The 25,520-nt window shown below is 45.8% G+C and overlaps 2 protein-coding genes across 2 annotated transcripts in view; one reads left to right on the forward strand and one right to left on the reverse strand.

Annotated features, from left to right (window-relative positions):
• Positions 1-12,161, forward strand: part of LXN (latexin) — a 12,164-nt gene extending 3 nt beyond the window's left edge. Inside the window, exons 1-6 of the mRNA XM_075340689.1 lie at positions 1-235; positions 404-466; positions 2,302-2,476; positions 2,553-2,689; positions 7,032-7,094; positions 11,872-12,161. The exon at positions 1-235 is cut by the window's left edge and continues 3 nt beyond it. Coding sequence (XP_075196804.1) covers positions 104-235; positions 404-466; positions 2,302-2,476; positions 2,553-2,689; positions 7,032-7,094; positions 11,872-11,979 — 678 coding nt within the window. The 5' untranslated portion in view covers positions 1-103 and the 3' untranslated portion in view covers positions 11,980-12,161. The remainder of the gene's footprint in view (positions 236-403; positions 467-2,301; positions 2,477-2,552; positions 2,690-7,031; positions 7,095-11,871) is intronic.
• GFM1 (G elongation factor mitochondrial 1) overlaps positions 1-25,520 on the reverse strand; it is a 102,653-nt gene that overhangs the window by 36,227 nt on the left and 40,906 nt on the right. Inside the window, exons 11-13 of the mRNA XM_075340680.1 lie at positions 13,689-13,745; positions 12,240-12,377; positions 12,034-12,116 (exon numbers count right to left, since the gene is read on the reverse strand). Of these exons, the coding sequence (XP_075196795.1) occupies positions 12,034-12,116; positions 12,240-12,377; positions 13,689-13,745 (278 nt within the window). The remainder of the gene's footprint in view (positions 1-12,033; positions 12,117-12,239; positions 12,378-13,688; positions 13,746-25,520) is intronic.

Here is a 25,520-nt window from a genome sequence, read left to right on the forward strand (position 1 = left end):
TATTACTGCTGTACTTCAGTTTTGCAATCTCATTTATTACATAGTGGAGAACAGACGTTACAGCGTGCATTGTGTGCTGCTTGTGAGCTAGGAAGGACGAATCATGGAAACTATTAATCCCTCCTTTTATCCGGCCTCCAGAGCCACAGGAGTGGCTATCAGCTACATTAACTGCAGACTAGGGGGGCCACACCGAGTTTTTGAACAAGAGAAGGTGACGAAGGCCTGCAAGGAGGTAAGAATGGAATTCAGGCATGAAGTATGAGCGCATACGGAGGCTTATCTGTAAATATGGGCGCGTCAGATAAACCCTAGCAAGTGTGAACAGGTTATTTAGCTTTTAGCTGTTCTACCTCTAAAATTTAGAAAAATAATCTAACTGCTATATTCCCTTTTTTAACAGAATATTGCAGGAGTGGGTAATAAATATTACCTGGAATTCAGTATAAAAGATGCCCTGAATAAGGTGAGTGCTTATCAATCTAATGGAACTGAACAACAAATAGTTAACAGTGTTCAATACATATGGCACCACCAACATACATATGCCACCATCTGATTGTACACTGTTAACCTCAACAAAAATAGGAATAAATAGCCTCCAAAAATGTTAACTATTACTTACAGCAAGTAAGTAATAATTTTTGGAGGATATTTATTCCTCTTTTTGTTGCTATATATATTAGTGTAGGGACCTACAAGCATGAGGTTCCCGTGACGAGGGTTGTAGGCTTCTGTTTTATGACCAGAATACCAACTAAAACCTCATTTTTTGTACAGGATATAAAAAGGCCCCTTTCTGTTAGGCCTTGCATATTAGAGTTCTGGTCCCTGTATGGTGCACAGATGGGGTACGGCTTGGCAGCCCGCCTGATCTAATAGTAATAGTATAGGCGTCACCTAATAGGCTGCGGGCTTGTGACTGTGCATCTGCATGTGTGAACAGCGCTCTATGTAAGCCATCAGTGTACAGTTTTATCATCTAGCAATCGCCCCCTCCATTCCATGGAAGTGTGTGTGTGTGATTTGCTCCTCCTGCACCTGTGATGCCTCCACTTAGTGGGGGCTTAGCTGTATCCTGCTAGAGTACTAGTTTTTGGCCTGGGCGATGTACAACTGCAGCCCATCTTTGCTGTAAATTATACTGTTAACCTAGTCAGCTAAAACTGAAATGCATGACTGCAAACATGTAAATGTCTAGCAGTTCTGGCTAGAAGACTAGGTGACAGGGCATGCAGCACGCTGAAGACCACCGGAATACGGGGGCAATCTGCTTTATTAGTGGCACAGTAAGTGCGGAACCCTGCTCCATGAGGTCTGATTCCACCTTTAGGTGTTGACAGTATTCAAAATTGGTTTCAGGGTCGTAAAACTGCAGTCTAATTAAAGGCGGTGTCCATTTTCTCTTAAATGGGAGCAGTTGATTAACAGGAATGGTTACATGCTCCTTCGTCAGAAGAGCTGTGCAGTCTGACAGAGCAGGAGAACCTTATATATCAGTAAGTGCAAACAAATCAGTTGCCCAACACAGGTAAAGATAAAGTGGACCACCCCTTTAAAATCTTGATTGTAGTGGAAAGAATACAGTGGAACCTTGGTTTACGAGAACAATCTGTTCTGGGAGTGTGCTTGTTATCCAAGTTACTCGTCTAGCAAAGCAAAATTTCCCATAGGAAATAATGGAAGCTCAGACAATTCCTTCCACAACTTGTTCAATGTCCCACCCTGGTCCCCTATTGTGCCATTCCACACACGCACACATATTATGCTCACCTTACCTTCCGTTCCCTCACCGGCCACCTGCTTCTCGAAGTTCGCAGGTACAGAATGTGTATCAGGTAACCATCGTGACCGATACCAGAGCTTCCGCTGCCAGAGTGCTGAAACCAAAGGAAGGAGCCGCTTGCCTCTGATTGGCTAGCGCGCTGCCTTTGAGTAGCGGCTGACAGCGGAAGTTCCTCAATCCGCTGGCGAGGGAACGGAAGGTAAGATAAGCATAATAGGTGTGTGTGTGTGTGTGTGTGTGTGTGTGTGTGTGTGTGTGTGTGTGTGCGCGCGCGCGCGAGTGAGTTTGTGGGCATATTTGTGCAGACTGCAAGAGCGGGTCAGAGCGCAGTGAAAGTATGGAACCGGAAGTGTGTGCGGTGAGTATTTGCTCGTACAGCAATGCTTGCTCGTAAACTGAGTTACAAATTTACAGCAAACTTTGCTCATATAGGGAAATACTCGCACTCCAAGTTACTTGTAAACCGAGGTTCCACTGTATATGCAAGTCATCATTATTGGTCACTTTCTCCCCAGCAAGAAGCCATAAAATGCACTGCGGAGGTCCTGTACCCCACAAATCAGCAAACTGCTCCTACTGTGACGTACACACTCCAGACGGAGCCGCACAACTGCACGGCAGCTGAGGACACAGCGTTCTACAGCAAAATACGGAGCCGCTCTGAGCCGCTCGAAGCAGAGGACATCCCAGGTAATGTCTGCAGGTTACTAGCTGGTATAACAGTCAAGATAGACCTCTGACGTCTCCTCATTACTTCATATTGCAGATAGCTTTGGCTATATAGCGCCCGATATGGAGCCCGTCTGGCACCTGTCACTGGCTTCTGCTGATTTTGTCAAGTGGCAAAACTCCACAGAAGAAACATTCTACAGGGCGGTCGTCATTAAAAAGGTTATGCAGGTGGTAAGTCCAACAAATACATCATTATTTTTTTCTATTGATTGAGAGGATAAAGGTTCACGCTCTAGAACAGACTCACAGCTCTACTACCTAACTCTAGAGCCTATTTTGTACTGTCTATTGCTGGCTGCAGGATGAGTTAACTACCGTAAATACCCATCAGTGAGCTCATTCCCATAAGGCGTTTGTTACACTTTTTCCTGTCTTTTTGTGAACTGCTCTGTGCGGGTTTTTAACCTATAGTCGAGAATAGAGATCAGCTGAACTTTGTGACTTTTATCTGTCTTTCTGAGCTTTTCTCAGTTAATTTAAGACCACAAAGTCTCTCAGAAGAGTATTACTGACCGATTCTTACATTTATAAATAATTTTGTGTGTATAGTACTGTGCAACAGTTTTAGGCAGATGTAGTAAAAATGCTGCGAAGTAAGAATGCTTTCATAAATAGAAGTGATAATAGTGCTTTTGTAGCAATTAACAAAATGCAAAGACATTAAATGAACAAAAGACATTAAACCAAATCAATATTTGATGTTGAAACAGCATCAAAGCATTCATTCTCCTGGGGACATTTGCACAGGTTTTGAAGGAACTTGGCAGCGAGGTTCTTCCAAACATCTTAAAGAACTAACTACAGATCTTCGGTAGATGAAGAGTTGCATAAATCCTTCTGTCTCTCTATGTAACCCCACACAGACTCGATGATAATGAAATCAGGACTTTATAGAAGGTCATATCCTCACTTTCGGGACTCTGTATTTTTTACGCTGGAGATATTTTACTGACATTGGCTATATGTATTGGATTGTCCTGCTGCATAATAGCTACCTGAATGTATTGCATGACTGATCAGTTTCTGCCTATATTTCTCAGTATTGAGGACACCAATAGTCTTGAACAAATGACCAACTTAATTTGTTGAAATGCAACCAGAGACTTGCAGGAATCTCCACCATGCTTCACTGTTGCCTTAAAAAGACTCATTGTACTGCTCTCCAGCCTCAACAAACTGCCTTCTGTTACAGCCAGATATTTCCCATTTGACTCCTCAGTCCAGAGCACCTTCACTGCTGCTGCTTTTCTGCCCCACAGTTCCTTTCTTCAGGCACAGTTGAGTCGGTTGGTTTGCTTCCATGTTGAATGTATAGCTTATGGGCTGTAATTTCTCTCCCATTTCTGACCAGACGTCTCCGACCAGTAGATGGGTGTAGCTTGGTCTCCCTGGTTGCTGCCTGTTCTGAGCAGATGCCACTGCCGGATATCTTCCAATTTCAAAGAGTATTAAACACTGTCTCACCAGTTGCCCAAAGTTTCCTTGGCTGATCATTGTGTCTATGGTTTCAACGCTTATAAATACAGGCAGATTCTGATCCATCATGAAATCTTATCATGGAGGCATATTTTCGGCTCCTGATTTATACTGCAGTAGCAGGACAATGACCCCAAACATACAGCCAATGTCGTTAAGAGCCATATTCTGAGTAGAAAAGAACAAGGAATCCTGGAAGCAGACTCTGATGTTTTGCACAAAACCCCCACCATAAAAATTAATTTTTTTTCTTATTTAGATAATGAATTATAATCTTGATTTTGTAAGCGTGCTTAGTAAATTTGATGGGCTGTGTTCTTCTACTATCATCTGTGCCAGAAAATGGTGTAAACTATATAAGGTGTTAATAGGACTAGGGACACAAGAACACATGGGATGTAGGTTACTGTCAAGCAAACGGATATTACATTTGCTGCAGTTTATGGAGGGCATGGAGCAGAGTTGAGAAGCTAAAGGGGACCAAATAGAGAAGGGGGCTAATCCTTATCTGCTCTTCAGCATAGGATAGACTACACAAAAAACAAAGAGCTGGATGCAGGAAGCGAGGAATACATGGGTCACTGATAACACTGAAGCACTGAGCAACAGTGAGGCAGAGATTTTACGGAGCGGGAGCCACTACAGGACTTCTCTGCTGCTCTGCCTGTAGCTCAATAGGCTTCGGACCTGTGCACTGGCTGTTAGGGAATGGGATCTGTGACTATGCGACCCACAACGCGCCTCAAGACACTTCTATCCTGGGTCCCCGATGAACACCTTGTCCTCCGCTGATCTTCCTGCACAGCTCCTGCTGAGATCACAGCTGTTCTGCCCAATCCAAGTACTCAGCAGCCCTCCTCTTCCCCCCCACAGTGGCTCCTACACCAATGATAAACAGTGCTGCCGACAGCAGATGAGGCTGAGTAATCACTCAGCCCTACCTGGAAATAATGATAGGGCCCCACAGAGGCCTGATCTCAACATAATCAAGCCTGCCTGGGATGACATGAAGAGACAGAAGGGTCTGCACAATCCTAATACACAGAAGAGCTGTCCTTGGATTTCCAAGATGCCGTGTGTCAGTGTACCTGGAATTGATGATTTGATGTTACTTTGGAGGCAAATGCCGGTCACACCACAAATTTCTCTTTGATTCATTCACTTTGCATTTTGTTAGTTGATAAAAAAAAACAAGAAAAAAACCAAAACAGTTATTCTATTTTTGAAAACATTCTTAACTTGCGGAATTTTTTCAATACCGTCCTAAACCGGTTGTACAGTACATATATATATATATATATATACATATATATACATATATATATATATATATATATATATATATATATATATATATATATATATATATATATATATATATATATATACACACACAGACACACACACACAGTATGTATGTATGTGTGTGTATGCCAGAGTCCATCACGTGCACAGTGTCCGTGTGCGAGTCCAGACAGCGCCATCACTGGGAAGCAAGCACTGTCACTCACACACAAAAAAAGATACTAAACCATGGGGTGTAATGGAGCACTGAACACTTGGCCACGCCATGGGGGCACAAAGCGATTGCATGCCAACTAAAATGTATTGTTCACTGGCACCAGTGACAGGTGCAGTGCTAGTGTGATTTCCATAAGGGCCAATTACACCATTAATTAATAGTTAATTTAAATATTAGGTTTGGGGTGACCTACACCATTTACCTAATTCATAAGACATCAATGGGGATGAGGGAGATTCATTGAATGACTGAACGCGCTGTGGTCACGGGGCTTTGCAGGCTGCCTTTATTCTGTGATTTTGTCAACCTTCAAATGCACATTTTAAAGGGTTTCCGGGGAGGCTATAAAAATGAGATGCCCAGTGCGGCTCCTGTAATTCACTGTGACGCTGGAGCTGCTCCTTTCTGCTCCCCCTCCCCCCTGGGACGTTACATTACACATCAGGGGCGTGGCCTGCTCCAGGCTGTTGATACCATTCAGCCCCTGACAATAGCTGTCTGCCTGCAGGCTGAGATCAGGAGGGTGGCCACGTACCCACCACGCCCCCTGCAGGCTGAGATCAGGAGGGTGGCCACGTACCCATCACGCCCTCCGCAGGCTGAGATCAGGAGGGTGGCCACGTGCTCACCACACGCCCTGCAGGCTGGGATCAGGAGGGAGGCCACATACCCATCACGCCCCCTGCAGGCTGAGATCGGGAGGGTGGCCACGTACTCACCACGCGCCCTGAGATCAGAAGGATGGCCACGTACCTACCACGCCCCCTGGAGGCTGAGATCAGGAGGATGGCCACGTACCCACCACGCCCCCTGCAGGCTGAGATCAAGAGGGTGGCCACATACCCACCACGCCCCCTGCAGACTGAGATCAAGAGGGTGGCCACGTACCCATCACGCCCCCTGCAGGCTGAGATCAGGAGGGTGGCCACGTACCCATCACGCCCCCTGCAGGCTGAGATCAGGAGAGTGGCCACGTACCCATCACGCCCCCTGCTCACAAACAGAACGGAAGCAGATATTATCAGGGGGCTGAATGTTACCAGCATCCTGGATCAGACCATGCCCCTAATGTGTAATGTAACGTCCCATGAGGGAAGGTGGAGCAGGAAGGAGCAGCTCCAGCATCAAACTGAATTACAGGAACCGCATTGGGCAACTCATTATTATAGTCTTCCTGGAGTACCCCTTTAATTCTCATGCAAGATACATTGGCATGCAATAATTAAAGGGAATCTGTCGCCAGGTTTTTGTTACCTCATCTGAGAGCGGCATAATGTAAATGGCAGAAACCCTTATTCCAGCGATGTGTAACTTGCTAGTCTGCTTGCAGTCACTTTGATACAATCACTGTCTTAACTGGTGCAGATCTAGCAGTTCTCTGAATGCTGAGCTCTATATAACCCCGAAGTAGACGTTATGGCAGATTAGTGACCATCATAGTGTGCTCCATATCATAGGCTGGTAATCTAGATATTAATGACAACATAGCTCTAACACAATGGTTAATCTCTACAGAAGAGGGACGATGACGCCCTGGAATTCCAGTACAATATGCTGATCCACCAGATGGTGACACAGGTAAATGTGTACAGTATCTAACAAATGTGATGATAGATATTCATCTATACAAGTTAGTATGATAATTACAGCTGCAATCGAATAACTCATCCCCCATTAGAAATTAGGTGTATGTGCTACATTTACGGTAATAAATCAAACAAAAACTAATTAAAATACTTCACAAAACTAATATAACACGTGATTTCCCCAAATTCACTGTTGTCCATTTTAATGACGACTGCAGTCTCAAGATTATTCGACCCCTTCGTGACCTAGTACATAGTAGTGCACCTTTGGCTGTTATGACCTGCTGCAAACGTAATACAGAGACGAAAGATATCAGCTTTTTTGAGTCCTGAATGAATGAATGGACCCGTGAAAGTTCGGCTTCGGCACGTTCAACCGGACTTAAGATAAAGTTCAGTTCTGCACCAGGACTTGACCCAAACTTCATTGGAAGTCACTGATTGGGCAAATCAGGTCTGCACCCACATCCAACCATTCAAAAACAGATCACTTCCGGAGGCCGGGCTTTTTCCATAATTAAATTTTTTTGGTGCACACTACATCTGATCATGCTGTTACCCGCAGTGTGAGCCGTTAAAACACTGCAAGCGGCGCGCAGTGAGCGTACCCGAGCACAGCGATGGTTTTGCATATGTAAAGATGTGATGGTATGACCACTGTAAAGTTCGGGTTGGTTCATCTCTAGTCCTGAGGAATCTTAGCCTATGTTTTAGCTCACTAACATTCTTGGGTTGTCAACAGAGTTGTCCAAAAAGTTAAGAGAAGGGATCATTAGATAAGAATATAAAAAATTGCAAACACAGTGAATATTCCTAGAGACACAGAGTTAGTTCACAAGATCACAAAGAAGGATCAGTGGCTACACTACGTGGATGTAGCAGGAAGAGGAAGCCATCATGGCTCCAACACAATTAATGAACATGCTGAAAGTCAAAAACCCTCATGGGACTGCAAAAGACCTGCAGTAATATTTGGTAGCAGCCGGCACAGATGTTTTAGTTTGCACAGTAAGTAAAGTACTAAACGCTGAATATCTCCATGCTTTACTCCAAAAACGTACATCTCTACTAAATCAAAAGCACAAGAAAAGTGATTCCTTCCAACAAGCAAAAACACATACATAAGAAGAAGCCACAGACGTTTTCAGATTCTGTTCTTAAACCAACACCCAGTGAAGCATGACGGTGGCTTGGTGATGCTGGAGGCCATTCGGATGAGCTTTAGGTTAAAATCCTCAGGAAAGTTACTAAAAACTTGTGTCTGGCTCTTCCAACACATTTACAGCAGGTCATATCAGCCAAACAGTGCTCTACTAACTATTAAAGATGCTTGTCATGAAGAGGATTTATAATTCTGTCCACAAGAAACATGTAGCCAAAATTTCTGACGACAAAAATTGTGCAATGCCAACTTTTTAAAAGGATATCTAAATAAATTTCAACATGGCAAAACAGGAATAAATAAGTAAATTGAAGAATTTTTTTAAAATCGGATTTTTTTTCTTATGGATGAGATTTGTATGGATGAGCCAACAGGGTAGCTTAACCCCTTCACGACCGGTCGATTAGGCACTTTGGTTTTTTTTTCGCCTTCTTTCTTCTGAGAGCCGTAGCTTTTTTTTAATTTTTCAGTCAATTTGGTCACATGAGGGCTCACTTTTTTTACAGGACGAGCTGTACTTTTAAATGAAACCATGAATTTTACCATATATTGTACTGGAAAACGGCAAAAAAGTTCCAGAGGAGGAAAAATTGCAAATAAAAGTGCGATTGCACAATTGTTTTTGAAATATTTTATTCACTGTGTTCACTGTATGGTAAAACTGTTGTTGATGCCTGAGGTCGGTGCGAGCTCGTAAACACCAAACATCAATAGGTTTACTATTATCTAAAGAGTTAAAAAAAACCCTGAAGTTTGTAAAAAAAAGTGTCGTACGTTTTGCGCTATTTTCCGTGACCCATAGCGATCTCATTTTTCGGTATATATGGCTCAGTGACTGCTTAGTTTTTGCTTCTCGGGCTGACGTTTTTAATGGTACCATTTTTTCGCTGATGCTAATTTTGATCGCCTGTTATTGCATTTTGCGCAAAATTTGTGGCAACCCAAAAATGTAATTTTGGCGTTTGGAACATTTTTGCCGCTAACCAATCAGATTAATTGATTTATTTTAATAGATCGGGCATTTCTATACACGGCGATACCAAAATGTGTATATTTTTTATTTTTTTAACCTTTTCGATGGGGTGAATGGGGGGGGGGGGTGATTTAAACTTTTAGGGTTTTTTGTTTTTAATTTTTCAAATTTTTTTTTTTTTTTTAAACTTTTATTTTTATTTTACTAGGTCCCCTAGTGGACTATAAGGATCAGCAGTCTGATCGCTCATTCATTTCTCTCAATCAGAGCAGTATCGCTCAGACCGGGAGAAATGCTCATCTCTTAACCTGCAATACTCAGCTGCTGGTTAAAAGATCTTATGGGCTATATGAGCTACAGGAGTCATTACATGACCCTGTGCTACCATGACAACCACCGAATCCACGTAATCATGTCACATGACTATTGGGTGGTGAGTAAACTCGATCACTGTTAAAATGGCGCTGTCACATCTTAACAGCACCATTTAAGGGGTTAGCAGGTACGGGTGGATAGCGATTCCACTCGTACCTGCGAGGCACACGTCAGCTGTACAAATCAGCTGACATGTGCGTGGATCCCCACCTGCAGGCCGCAGGGACACTATGACCGCAGGGACGTAATATTACTGCCCATGGTTGTTAAGGGCTTAAACACCTTTGACATTGCTGTGGTGGAAAGCTGAATCGGTGTGCTAAATGTTTCCCATTTTATTTCCTGATAATTCAGAGACTGAAGGAGTCAGTAAAAGTGGCATTTTGTGATGAATTTGGTGAAGCAATTTGTTATATTAATTGTGATGAGCCATTTAAAAATAGTTCCTGTTTCATTCATTTGTTGCAAACATTTTGTATTTTTTGCTAATGAACCTTATTTGCAATGGGGGTTGAATAAAAACTAAACATCTATGAACAAATTCAACAACATTTTGAGTAAACTCTATCCTGAATTGGAAAAAGATGTATGATTGCGGGATAGAGCATTACAGGCATACATAAAAGTGCTCCAAATCTGTCCACGTTACCCAACCCCTCAGTGAGTACTCAAGAGGTGTTTTGGGTGGACACCACCTTATATCAGAAAGGAAGGAATGGGGAGTGTGTGGTGTAAAGAACAAGGGCACAACACTTGAAGGTACCATCTTAACCCCTTAACGACCGCGGGCAGTAAAATTACGTCCTAAATGACAATGTTACTGCCTGCGGTCTGCCGGCGGCAGCATGCCGCGATCAGCGCACATCTCAGCTGATTTTCACAGCTGAGATGTGTGCCTGCTAGGCACGAGCAGAATCGTTATCTGCTCGTGCCGATTAACCCCTTAGATGGAGCTGTCAATACGTGACAGCGCCATTATAAGCGCGATCGCGGTAAAGTTTTACTTACCGCCCGATACCGGAAGTCACGTGACGCGATCACGTGACTTCCGATAGTTGTTATGGTAGCACAGGGCCATGTGATGACTCCTGTACTACACCTGACTTGCTTTCACTTTCGCTGTGCCAGCGGCACAGCTAAAGAGAAAGAGAGCGTATCTGCTGTTAACAGCCTTGTAGCTGTGATCAGCAGATACTGCAGAGCGATCGGATTGCTGATCGCAATAGCCACCTAGGGGGACTAGTAAAATAAAAAAAAAAAAAAGTTTTAAAAAAGTTTTAAAAAATTAAAAAAAAAACAAAAAACCTAAAAGTTCAAATCACCCCCCCATTCGCCCCATTGAAAATTAAAGGGTTAAAAAAATAAAAAATATACACACTTTTGGTATCGTCGAGTTCAGAAACGCCCGATCTATCAAAATATAAAATCAATTATTCTGGTCAGTATACGGCGTAGCGGCAAAAAAATTCCAAAACGACGTTTTGTCGCCACAACTTTTGCGCAAAATGCAATAAGAGGCGATCAAAACGTAGCATCTGCGCAAAAATGGTACCGTTAAAAACGTCAGCTCGAGACGCAAAAAATAAGCCGTCACTGAGCCATAGATCCCGAAAAATGAGAACGCTACAAGTCACGGAATATGGCGTAAAACATGCGCCACTTTTTTCGGTCAAACTTCCGTTTTTTTTTAACCCCTTATATAAAAGTAAACCTATTACATGTTTGGTGTCTACGAACTCGCACTGACCTGAGGCATCACACCCACACATCAGTTTTACCATATAGTGAACACAGTGAATAAAATATCTCAAAAACCATAGTGCTATCGCACTTTTTTTGCAATTTTTCTGCATTTGGAATTTTTTTGCCATTTTCCAGTACACTATATGGTAAAACTGATGGTTTCATTTAAAAGTACAGCTCGTTCCGCAAAAAAATGAGCCCTCACATGACCATATTGACTGAAAAATAAAAAAGGTACGTCTCTCAAAAAAAAAATGGCGAAAAAAAAAACCGGAAAACGAAAAATCGGCCGGTCGTGAAGGGGTTAAGGTTACTTCTGATCACTACACAACGGGGATTAACATTTATATCTGGGGTTAAAACGGCTGACAGACTTTAGGAACTTCTGATCAAACCAATAGACCCTATTTTCACAATAATATTCACAACATTTTCCAGCAATGCCTAAAACAATATGTATTAAAAGTAAATGGAATATAATACAGTACAATATGATGATAACTGCTTGAATTGCAGGAAATGGAGCCATGGTCAATACAATGCTTATGGGACCCAACAGAAGGGCTAAGAATCAAGAATCAACAACGCATGCCAAAAACCAACCCATATGAGAACAGCTTCTGATGTAGAGGACATAAGAGAACGTCGAGAACATACAACTGTCGAGAAAATACTTACGGGACAGGTTTTGCAACAGTCTCCCTGAAGGCAACTTTTGGCTTTCCCATGGTACAAGGACAATCATATTCCCTTTCCAGTCGCTAAATAAAGAAAAAACACTTACAAATAAATATTTTTACCCATCACACGTGGTTTTTTTTTTTTTTTACTACTGCTCATCTAGACGGCATAATGACGCTATACACTAGCCTCCGCAGTGTTACCTGAGCATAAATCTCCAGGTGCAATTCTCCCATCCCAGATACAATGGTCTCCTTGCTCTCCGTTTCATAGTGAACTCTGAAGGTTGGGTCTTCTCGTGTAAATCGATTGATGCCTTTAGAAAACTTGTCAAGATCATTCTAGTACAAGAAATATAAAAAAAAAAAAAAAAAAAAAAAAAAAAAGGAGTGGAGTAAAGATATAGACAGCATCCTCGATATAATAGAGAAAAAGAAAAAGGGGGGGGGGGTAGTAGAGGTCCCTGTTCAAGATTAAGCAAGACAAATAATGCTTAAAGGCGTCTTTCACCGGTGTGAGCATGTTAAACGGAACACACCATACAATAAGTGGCTGTAGAGCAGAGTAAATACACACAGCTTTTATCATTTGTGGAGATATTAGCTTGTAAAGTTTAGGTTATAATTTATGTCAAGTTGAAGGGAGGGTTACCAAGGATTTTTCACTGAGGGCATGCATTTCTTTTCCTGCATAAAGTTAACCAATCATAAGCAGGCAGCAACATACAGAGGAAAAAAACAACAAGACCCCATAATAGCTTAGAGCAGGGTTCTCAGTGTGAGACATGTAATAACAGACAGTCTGTTCTCACTGCAGAGCTGCGTGCAATTAGAAAGTGCCGGAAGTACAGCAGAGGGGAGTGCAATTACATGCAAATTTCAGTTTTCACCTTACAGCCGCCAGTGTGGAGGATGGGCAGTACAGCAATGCTGAGATTGATCTGCATTCTCTCCCACCCTCCACACTGACTGTCATGAAATGAAAGATACAATTGTTAATCACTCAGCTCTGCTCAGCTTCCAGCACACTGTAAGCATACAGATCTTTGCAGTGAAATCAGTGCTCTGATATCTTGCACATAACTGCTAAATAGACATATCATGACAATAATAATACTATGGAAGAATTGCCATTTCTTCAGCACGTATAAAAGTAGCATAAAATGTTGATGTTCATAATTAAAACGGAGGCGGTCACCTTGGAATACACCATTTATCTGCAGATATAGAGTTAATCTTCAGTAAATAACCTTATAATTATGACGGCTGCAGCACTGAAAGTTCAGCTAACAGGAGAAAATGAACTTATTTTCAGCCGGCTTTCAGTCATTGGGACGTGGATGGTGCAGCTACACTGAATGCTCATAGCACCACTCACTATAGTGTGATAGGTGGCTACAAATTCACGCCAAATCTTTCACAGCTTGCGGTGTAGCGGATCTGTGTGCTGGGGCGTGACTTTCAGCCCCATGCTCACCCCCATGACTGAAAGCTAGCGGGTTACTTACTTTCATTGAGGGCGCTGAGCAGCATTGTACCGCTATAAGTCTAGTTTACCCTCTTTACCTGCAAGTAGTGGTTTCTGAGGTGACAGGTTCCCTTTAAATGAAAGATCAAAAAAAAAAAAATAATGTGACATTAATAGCATCCTACCTTGTTGCCAGGCTTTATTGCTACAGAGATGACCGGGTCCGGTACATGGATGGATTCCTGTAATCACAAGCAATTCAAAACATGTTAACTATTAATCCTATACAAATACATTCTTTAACCTCTTCCCGACAAATGACGTACAATTACCGTATTTTTCACTTTATAAGACGCACCTGATTATAAGATGCACCCCCAAATTTGGTGAAGGAAAAGAGAATTTTTTTTTAATAAATAAGGGCCGTCTTATAATGCCAGTGTCAGTCTAACAAATCATATATGGTATATGTCCCTCATAGCCCTCCCACCCTAAAATTAGCCCCCTTAATCTAGATATGGCCCCCTTATATTGAATATAGCCCCCCAATGATGGCACACGGCCCCCTGTGGCTGGCACACATCTCATATTGCTGCCCATGGCCCCCTGTGGCTGGCACAAAGCCCCTATTGCTGCCAATGGCCCCCTGTGGCTGGCACAAAGCCTTATTGCTGCCAATGGCCCCCTGTGGCTGGCACAAAGCCCCTATTGCTGCCAATGGCACCCCCTGTGGCTGGCACACGGCCCCTGTGCTGCCCATGGCCCCCTGTGGATGGCACACATCACCCTGTGTTTGATATGGCCCCCATGCTGCTGCTTATAGTAAAATAAACTCTTTACCTTCTCCAGTGCTGTCCTCCCTCGAGTCTCCCTCTGTGATGCTGATCTCCTGCACTTCCTGGTTCTCGATGCCGGTCATGTGATATACACAGCAGAGTGACATCTCTGCGTGCCTGATCACAGCGGCAGGAGGGAGACACCGGGAGACATGCTGGAGGAGGTAAGTAAAGAGTTTTTTATTTTACTATGGGCAGCAGCATAGGGGCCATATCTAACACGGGGGGGGCGCAGGTATGTGCCATCAAAGGGGGGGCGCAGGCACATATAATATGCGCTGCTCCCCCAGCCCGTCACCGCAGTGCGGTTTCAGCCCCACAGTGATGGACAGCGGCAGTGCATATTATATGAGCGGGAGATCTCCCGCTGCAGCCTTCATCAGCTCACCAGCCTCCCTCAGCCCCCATCACCACTCCAGAGTTGCCCCCACCTCCCCTGGTCCCTGCAGTATATAATCCGTATATTCGGATTATAAGGCGCACCCCCTACTTTCCCCCAAAATTTGGGGAAACAAAAGTGCGTCTTATAAAGCGAAAAATACGGTAAGTCATAGCAAGTCCCCTTCTTTGATACAAAACACACACTAGCTGTGACATTCAGCCATGATCGGCCTCTAACAGCAGTGAGTGGAACCGAGATCTGCCTGCAGCTGTTAACCTGTTAAATGTCGTCGTAAATCTCTAACTGCAGCACTTAATGTACATCAGCTAGGAACATGCCATCCCATGCACCCACCGACTATCCCCACACGACACAAATACGGGGTGCCAATGGGCTGCTATGGCAGCTGGGGGTCTGTCTCCCAATATAAAGCAATCATTTTAAAAATAAACATACATTGCATTACTGCGACTATACAAAGTTTGAACAAGACGAAGGGAATTTTGTACTTACCGTAAATTCCTTTTCTTCTAGCTCTTATTGGGAGACCCAGACAATTGGGTGTATAGCTACTGCCTCCGGAGGTCACACAAAGTATTACACTAAAAAGTGTAAGGCCCCTCCCCTTCTGGCTATACACCCCCCGTGGGATCACGGGCTTACTCAGTTTTAGTGCCAAAGCAAGAAGGAGGAAAGCCAATAACTGGTTTAAACAAATTCACTCCGAATAACATCGGAGAACTGCAAACCGTTCAACATGAATAACATGTGTACCCGCAACAAACCAAGAATCCCGAAGGACAACAGGGCGGGTGCTGGGTCTCCCAATAAGAGCTAGAAGAAAAGGAATTTACGGTAAGTACAAAATTCCCTTCTTCTTCAGCGCTCTATTGGGAGACCCAGACAATTGGGACGTTCAAAAGCTGTCCCTGGGTGGGTAAATAAATACCTCTTGATAGGGCTGCAAGACAGCGCTCCCCTACGGGGAGGCCACTGCCGCCTGCAGTACTCTTCTACCTAGGCCGGCATCCGCCGAAGCATAGGTATGCACCTGATAATGTTTGGTGAAAATGTGCAGACTCGACCAGGTAGCTGCCTGGCACACCTGTTGAGCCGTAGCCTGGTGGCGTAATGCCCAGGACACACCCACGGCTCTGGTTGAATGGGCCTTCAGCCCTGATGGAACCGGAAGCTCAGCAGAACGGTAGGCTTCAAGAATTGGTTCTTTGAGCCATCGAGCCATGTTGGCTTTAGAAGCCTGCAATCCCTTGCGCGTACCAGCGACAAGGACAAACAGTGCATCAGATCGGCGCATAGGCGCCGTGCGGGAAAAGTAGATTCTGAGTCCTCTGACCAGATCTAACAAATGTAAACCCGTTTCAAACCGGTGAGTCGGATGAGGACAAAATGAAGGTAATGATATATCCTGATTAAGCTGAAACGCGGATACTACCTTAGGGAGAAACTCCTGAATGGAGCGCAACACTACCTAGTCCTGGTGAAACACCAGGAAGGGAGCCTGATATGACAGAGCTGCCAGCTCATACACTCGCCGAAGAAACGTGATCGCCCTAGAAAAGCCACTTTCTGTGACAGGCGAGAAAGGGGAAACTCCCATCAGAGGCTCGAAAGGCGGCTTCTGGAGAGCAACGAGTACCTCGTTCAGATCCCATGGATCTAACGGCCGCTCGTACGGGGGCACAATATGACACTCCCTGTAGCCACGTGCGCACCTTAGGAAGACGTGCTAGACGCTTCTGAAACAACACGGATAGTGCCGAGACTTGCCCTTAAAGGGAGCCGAGCGACCAACCGTTTTCCCGACCAGAGTGCAGGAGGGCAGGCAAAGTAGGCAAAGCCGATGGCCAGGGATACACTCCCTGAGCAAAACACCAAGATAAGAATATCTTCCACGAGTTGTGGAATATCTTGGCAAACCGCGGCTGGCGAGCCCGTCTCATTGTGACCCTGACGTAATGCTCACAGTCGACTGACGGTGAGATGCCACAGATCTCGGTACCACAACCTCCTCGGCCAGTCTGGGGCGACGAGAATAGTGCGGCAGCAATCGGAAGCTGGAACTGCGACCAATCTTGAGCCAAGGCGCCTGTCGCCAGAGCTCCCGCCATGAAAATCGAGACCTTGTAGTTGCCGAGACGCCATGATGTCGACGTCCGTCCTCATCCCGCGGCTACCGATTTCTTGAAGCCAAACGGGAGCAGGTCCCATTCCCCTGCGTCCACGTCCTCGCGACTGAGGAAGACTTGCTTCCTAGTGTTGTACGTCCGGAATGTGTACGCCACCGCTGTGGATAGTCCGACTGAATTCGGTTCTGATTGCATTCCAGCCACTGCAGGAAAGCTTGCAGTGCAAGATACACTGCCCAGAGCTCTAGACCACTGAGTTGAAGAGTGGACTCCTCTGAAGACGGTCTTTGACCGTCTGTGAAAGGGGGACGTTACTGTGTAGGAACATCGACTTCCTTCCCCTTAGCGAAGAATCTTCTAATGATGCGGACGCAGATGAAACTGCGTGAAAAGGCTCGCCTCTGGATGAGGCGCCTCCTTGAAGGAGAGACTGCACCCTCGTCTGTAGTGAACGCTGTTTGTCCAGCGGAATTCACTATCACTGAGAGAGTGTGAAAACTCTATGCCAAGATATGCCAGCGATTGGGTTCAACTTAGAAGAAGTCAAAGACCTCCCCGAAACTCTGGGAAGGGTCCAGCGCCATGTTCAGGTTGTGTTGGCATGCTTCTAAAAGAGAGTGCCTTGACAAGTAGATTGTCCAAGAAAGGGATCACAGAGTGACCGTAAGAGCGCGGGACTGCTCCCACTGCTGCCATGAACTTGGTGAAAAACCCGTGGGGCTGTCGCCAGCCGAAGGGTAGGGCTACAAAACGAAATATGCCCGTAGCCAACGCCGGTGCCTTGGAGCAATCGGCACGTGGAGATAAGCATCCTAATGTCTATGGATGTTAGGAAAAACTCTTTGAGACAGTGAGGCAATGACGGAGCGGAGTGATTCCCTCCGGAACCGCCTGGTTGTCACGTGCTTGTTAAGCAGTTTAAATTCCAGAACGGGACGGAAGGAGCCGTCCTATCTTGGCACCACGACCAGGTCGAAGCAAAAGGCGTAACTGGTTCCTGAAGAGGAACAGGGATTACCACTCGTCCTGCCTGCAGAAGAGCCTCGGCTCGGTCGGAGAGGTAGTTTGAGACAAACTGACTCTCTCTCACCGGCCTTTGACCTGTGGTAGGTAAATGTCGCTAAAGCGGGGGAGTCTGCTCCCCGCGGTTGCGGAGTGAGAAGGCTGAAAATTATGAGAAAAAAACGCTTTGGTAGCGATTCCTCCGGCTGCCTTCCCCGGGCGTACTTGAGCCTGCTAGGAATCTATGCCCTTCTGGGCCTTTTGAGTCGTTTTGGACAGTTGAATGAATTCATTCAACCCTTACCAACAGACTATCACTAGATAAAGGCAACCTGGTTAAGCACTTTGTTGGAAGAAGCATCTGATCCAATCTGTTAACCACTAGGCTCTGCGTAAAAAATACGGAGATGGCCGATGCCACCGCCGTCCGGCTCGTAGAGTCTCGGACAGCCTTAACAGCATGGTTCGCCATGCGGCGATTGCGAGATTACAGACGCTGCTGAGACCGAGATGTACCGGTGACAGCGTCCCTCTGCGCAACACTATCTGAAATAGCTTGGAGTGCCTTCACGGCTGCGACTGCCGGAGCAACCGACCTGCCGATAGCTTCATAGACAGATTGCGGCCAGAACCTATCTATCTGTCAATGGCATTTTGACGTGAAGCCCCATCCACCACTACAACTATAGATCCAGCTGCAAGCCTGGAGATCGGGAGATCCACATTTGGACCTGGGCTAGCGCTTGTCCAATCAGGGAGGAGAGTGTCTCATTAATACGGTCGGAGAACTCTTATCGTGAAAAGCGTTGCGTTTCTGGACTGCATCTCTAGGATCAGAGGGCCAGACGAGTACGCAATTGCTTGCGATATTAGAAAAGAGATCTCCCCTGCTGTGAAGCTGACTCTTTCACTGATGGAGTCGAGGGCTATTCCCAGCGAGCCTGCTTAGGCCCTCTTGAACTGACGTCCGTGTCGGAGCCTGCCCCCTGGGACGCGTGAAAACCACCCTGGAGCCTTGAGCTGCTCCTCAAATCATGGTGGCCAGGGGCATTGCAACTATATTGCCCAAGGTCTGCGTGGGCTGCCAGACTGTAAGATGTCAGCCATAGTCACAGCCAATATAACAGCGGAAAGAAACTGCAATTTCGTCCCTGTCTCTGGACAGGAAGCACAGGTGGTTCTTTTAACCACATATAGCCGAAAACCCCGGTCAAGCAATTGCCCGCACTGGGGTCCTAGACTCGTATTACATGCAGTACAAGCAACATATAAAGTCCTCATTGGCCTTTTCTTTTTCTGCTGTTGTTGTCTAGCTATCTAAGTGCATAGCCTAGGATAGCGACCGTACAGTAAATAATCATACAAGCATGAAGTACAAATAAACACTTCAGCTCATGTAGTACACGCAGCATTGAAAACTTGTGGCTTGGCACATTAGCTCTTCTGCTGCTGTTGTCTATTTATCCAGGAGCTTGAGACAAGGATAGCGACATACAGTGAATGTATAGCATTCAAGCATGAAGTACAAGTAAACACTTCAGCACCTGTAGTACCCGCAGCATTGAAAACTTGTGGCTTGGCACATTAGCTCTTCTGCTGCTATTGTCTATATATCTAGGAGTATGAGACAAGGATAGCGACATACAGTGAATGTATAGCATACAAGCCTGAAGTACAAGTAAACACTTCAGCACATGTAGTACACGCAGCATTGAAACTTGTGGCTTAGCACATTAGGCCTTCTGCTGCTATTGTCTATATATCTAGGAGTATGAGACAAGGATAGCGACATACAGTGAATGTATCGCATACAAACATGACAGTAAACACTGCCAGCACATGCAAATGCAGCAGCCTTGCAAGCTGGTGCCTTGGCACCACTGCTCTACTGCTGCTGTTGTCTAGTTAACTAGGAGCATGAGGCAAGGATAGCGACATACAGGAAATGTATAGCAGACAAGCATGACAGAAAAACACTGCAGTACAAGCAAATCAAGCAGCATTGAGAGCCCGTGCCTTGGCAGCCTTGCCTTACTGCTGCTATTGTCTGTTTAACTAGGTGCATTAGCCAAGAAAAACGACATATAGTGCATGTATAGCATGACAATAAACCCAATTGCAGCACCTGCAAACGAAGCGGCAATGAAAGCTTGTGCCTTGGCACTTTGCTGTTGCCAAATCTGCCAACAAACACTGCAGACTAATCATTGAACACTTGTCTAGCCATCTAGGAGAGTATGCCCAGAATAGCGACAGTACAGTGCTGCATCGCATATCCGCACACAGTTCAAAAGCCCACTTCAGTATTAGTGGGACCAGTACTGCCTATCGCCCGCCCAGCGCGAGTATGAGGTCGCTCAAAAACCTGTGCCTGGTTCCGTTCTCCCAGAGTGGAAACCATAATGGCTGCCGGCTTCTCTTCCACGTCCTGTGCAGAGGGGCGGGCCGTGGGCGAGCCCCAGCCAAGAGCGGGAACCCGGCATCTCACTGTGTTCAGTGAGAGGGGGCTGGAGAATGCAAAGCAGACTCCAGCTCCCTGCGCTGAGATCTGTACAGCGTCCCGCCCCTCCTCTGACTGGCAGGGCTGGGGGCGGGAACGAAGCGGTGCCAGGCCTCAGAAGCCGGGGACTAAAGTTACAGGCGCCCCCGCCGTAAAAGCGCGGTCGGCGCCAAGTCCCCGGCGCACTACAAGTCACATCAGCGCCGCCGCCGTATGAGCGGTCGGCGCAAGTTCCTAAACATGACCCGTCGCTCAGCTATGGCTGCAGCAACATAAGCCCATCACTAATGTCCCCGGCGCACTATAACGCCCAGCAAGCCCGGAGCGTGCTGTGCTTGCCGGAGACACCGAGTACCTGACCGATGCAGGGCCTTGTCCCTGATAGTACTCGTGCTCCACATCCATCAGGTTCTTCTGGGTCTGTGGATGGAGCCCGGCCTCAGGGCTTGGAGGCCGACAGATCCCACTTCCACAGGGCCCTCCAAGGGGATGTGGAAGGAAAACAGCATGTGGGGCTCCGGCCTCTGTACCAGCAATAGGTACCTCAACCTTGCAACACCATCTGGTGAGAAGGGAGCATGCTGGGGACACTATATGTGTCCTCTTTTCTTCCATCCGAGATAGTCAGCAGCTACTGCAGACTATACAATGTGGAGCTATGCGTGGATGTATGACCTCCTTCGCACACAAAGCTAAAACTGAGTAAGCCCGTGATCCCACGGGGGGTGTATAGCCAGAAGGGGAGGGGCCTTACACTTTTTAGTGTAATACTTTGTGTGACCTCCGGAGGCAGTAGCTATACACCCAATTGTCTGGGTCTCCCAATAGAGCGCTGAAGAAATTGTATTTATCCCAATATGCAATCAATTACAACTCCACATCGCCTACCGTATATGATATATAAAAGCAAAATAAGCCTCGTAGCGCCATCGATGGGAAAATGAAAATGTTATGTGGTCTCAGAAAATGGGGAGACAAGCAAATTATTTATGTTTGTTTTTATTTTTTTACGAATTTGTTTGTTTTTCCACCAAAACAACACAAATTAAAGAAAAATAAATTTTGTTTGGTAACCACTAAATTACACTGATTGCCAATACAGGTAAAATATATCTTTGTACCGTGTTAGCCAGTAGAGATAAAAAAAAGTTTGTTTAAAAGAACTGAGTCGAGAGTAGTTGATACCTTTTAACCCTAGAACGCATACCTGGGGCCTTGCAGGCCTGCTAGCTCATTTATTTTCTATGGTAGATTGAATTGCTTGCGCGTTCTAGGGTTAAGTTCAGTTAGCCATTAAAAGGTATCAACTACTGAGGACTAAACTGATTGGCAAGTCATTTTTACCGCACAATGAAAATCGTAAAAACAAAATCCCCCCACTCAAAAAAATAAAATTGTGGAATTGTATTTTGCCGAACTTTGATTTTTGCCACTCCAGGACCTTGAAATGCTTATTCTGGAGCCACTCCTTAGTTTCTCTGTGTATTGTTCAGTTCATTGACATGCTGGAAGACCCAGCCATGACCAATCTTCAATGCTCTTACTGAGGGAAGGAGGTTGTTGGTCAAAATTTCACAATACAGGACCCCTTCAATAAGGTGCAGTCGTCCTGTCCTCTTTGCAGAAGAGTACAACCATAGTATGAGGTCTCCACCCTAATGCTTCATGGTTGGGACGGTGTTCTTGGGGTTGTACTTATCCTCCTTCCTCAAAATACGGCGAGTGGAGTTGATAACAAAACGTTCCATTTTGGTCTCATCTGACCACATGACCTTCTCCCATGCCTCATCTGGATCATCCTGATGGTCATTGGCAAACTTCAAAGGGGCCTGAACATGTGCTGGCATGAGTAGGGGGACCTTGCGTGCCCTGCAGAATCTTAATCCTCGAGGGTGTGCTGTGTTACTAACGGTAATCTTTGAGACTGTGGTCCCAGTTCTCCCAAGGTCATTGACCAGGTCCTCCCATGTAGTTCTGGGCTGATTCCTGACCTCTCAGAAGCATCATTACCATTACCATTATCAGGTGAGATATTGCATGGAGCCCCAGACCGCTAATGTTTCTTCCATTTTCTAATAACTGCGCTAACAGTTGTTGCCTTATAACCAAGCTCCTTGCCTATTATCTTGTAGCTTATCCAGTCTTGTCCAGGTCTACAATTTAGTCCCTTGTGTTCTTAGGAAGCTCTTTGATCTTGGCCATGGTGGAGAGGTTGGAGTGTGATTGATTGTAACACAAGTGTCTTTTATACAGGTAACCAGTTCAAACACGTAAGGAGTGCAGAGTTTCTTAATGAAAAAATAACAGGTCTTTGGGAGCCAAAACTCTTGCAGGTTGGTAGGTGATAACATACTTATTTCATGCAAGAAAATGTAAATTACTGTATTATTCGCTTTATAAGACCCACTTTTGTTCCCCCAAATTTTGGGGGAAAGTATGGGGTGCGTCTTATAAACCGAATATACGGGGGTCAGGGGGGGTGTAAAATAATATTATATATATATATATATATATATATATATATATATCTATATATATATATATATACATACATACATACATACATACATACATACACACACACACATATACACACACACATATACACACACACTGCAGGGTACGCTCTGGAGCACTGGAGGCAGGAAAAGCTGGGAGCGGCAGCGTTAGATCTCCTGCTCCCGCTCATATAATATGCACAGCCGCTGTCCATCAGTGTGGTGCTGAAATTGCATCACGCTGAGGGGCTGGGGCAGCGGGGCATATTATATCTGCCTGTGCTCCCTTTGATCGCACATGATCCCCCCTGTGTTAGATATGGCCCCCGTGCTGCTGCCCATAGTAAACTAAAAAAAAGCTTTACTTACCTCCAGCGCTGATCTCCCGGTCTCCTGCTCCTGCTGTCTGTGATAAGGCAGGCAGAGATATCACTCTGCCGTGCCGATCACATGACCAGCAGCAAGAACCAGGAAGTAAGGAAGTCAGAGCTCAACTGCGAGGAGGGAGACAGAGGAGGGACAGCGCTGAGGAGGTAAGGAAAGAGTGTTTTATTTTATTATGGGCAGCAGCATGGGGGCATATCTAACACAGGGGAGATGTGCCATCTATAGTAGCCATGGGCAGCTGTATGGGGGCCATATCTAACAGGGGAGATGTGCCATCTATAGGGGCCATGGGCAGCTGTATGGGGGCCATATCAAACACAGGGGAGATGTCCCATCTATAGGGGCCATGGGCAGCTGTATGGGGGCCATATCAAACACAGAGATGTGCCATCTATAGTGGCCATGGGCAGCACACACGGGGGCCATATCAAACACAGGGGAGATGTGCCTTCTATAGTGGCCATGGGCAGCTGTATGGGGGCCATATCAAACACAGGGGAGATGTGCCATCTATAGAGGCCATGGGCAGCACAGGGGGACGTGTCCCAGCACAAGGGGGCTATATTCATATTAAGGGGGGCTAATTTTAGGATGGGGGGCTATAAGGGACATATACCCTATATGATTTGTTAGACGGACACTGGCATTATAAGATGGACCCCATTTAACATTAAAAAAAAAAGGGAATTTTGTTTACTTACCGTAAATTCCTTTTCTTCTAGCTCCTATTGGGAGACCCAGACAATTGGGTGTATGGCTTCTGCCTCTGGAGGCCACACAAAGTATTACACTTTAAAAAGTGTAACCCCTCCCCTCTGCCTATGCACCCTCCCGTGGACCACGGGCTCCTCAGTTTTGGTGCAAAAGCAGGAAGGAGAAAACTTATAAATTGGTCTAGGGTAAATTCAATCCGAAGGATGTTCGGAGAACTGAAAACCATGAACCAAAAGAACAATTCAACATCAACAACATGTGTTCACAAAAGAACAACCAGCCCAAAAGGGCACAGGGGCGGGTGCTGGGTCTCCCAATAGGAGCTAGAAGAAAAGGAATTTACGGTAAGTAAACAAAATTCCCTTTTTCTTTGTCGCTCCATTGGGAGACCCAGACAATTGGGACGTCCAAGAGCAGTCCCTGGGTGGGTAAAAGAATACCTCAATAAAAAGAGCCGAAAACGGCCCCCTCTTACAGGTGGGCAACCGCCGCCTGAAGGACTCGCCTACCTAGACTGGCGTCTGCCGAAGCATAGGTATGCACTTGATAGTGCTTCGTGAAAGTGTGCAGACTAGACCACGTAGCTGCCTGACACACCTGCTGAGCCGTCGCCCGGTGCCGCAATGCCCAGGACGCACCTACGGCTCTGGTAGAATGGGCTTTCAGCCCTGAAGGGAGCGGAAGCCCAGAAGAATGGTAGGCCTCGAGAATTGGTTCCTTGATCCACCGAGCCAAGGTTGACTTGGAGGCCTGAGAGCCCTTACGCTGGCCAGCGACAAGGACAAAGAGCGCATCTGAACGGCGCAGGGGCGCCGTGCGAGACACGTAGAGCCGGAGTGCTCTCACTAGATCCAAAGAGTGTAAATCTTTTTCACACTGGTGAATTGGATTAGGGCAAAAGGAAGGCAAGGAGATATCCTGATTTAGATGAAAAGGGGATACCACCTTAGGGAGAAATTCCGGGACAGGACGCAGAACCACCTTATCCTGGTGAAAAACCAGGAAGGGGGCTTTGCATGACAGCGCTGCAAGCTCAGACACTCTCCGAAGTGATGTGACTGCCACCAGGAAGGCCACCTTCTGCGAAAGACGGGAGAGAGAGACATCCCGCAGCAGCTCAAAAGGCGGTTTTTGAAGAGCCGTCAGGACCCTGTTAAGATCCCAAGGTTCCAAAGGACGTTTTTAAGGTGGGACCATGTGGCAGACCCCCTGCAGGAACGTGCGGACCTGCGGAAGCCTGGCTAGACGTTTTTGAAAAAAACACGGAGAGCGCCGATACTTGGCCCTTGAGAGAGCCGAGGGACAAACCCTTGTCCATTCCAGATTGTAGGAATGAAAGGAATGTGGGTAAGGCAAACGGCCATGGAGGAAAACCGTGATCAGCGCAGCAGGATAGGAAGATTTGCCAAGACCTGTAATAGATCTTGGCGGACGTTGGCTTCCTGGCTTGTCTCATGGTGGCAATGACATCCTGAGATAACCCTGAAGACGCTAGGAGCCAGGACTCAATGGCCACACAGTCAGGTTGAGGGCCACAGAATTCAGATGGAA

This window comes from Anomaloglossus baeobatrachus, chromosome 3, assembly GCF_048569485.1.
Source record: "Anomaloglossus baeobatrachus isolate aAnoBae1 chromosome 3, aAnoBae1.hap1, whole genome shotgun sequence".
In the NCBI taxonomy this organism is placed as follows: Eukaryota; Metazoa; Chordata; class Amphibia; order Anura; family Aromobatidae; genus Anomaloglossus; species Anomaloglossus baeobatrachus.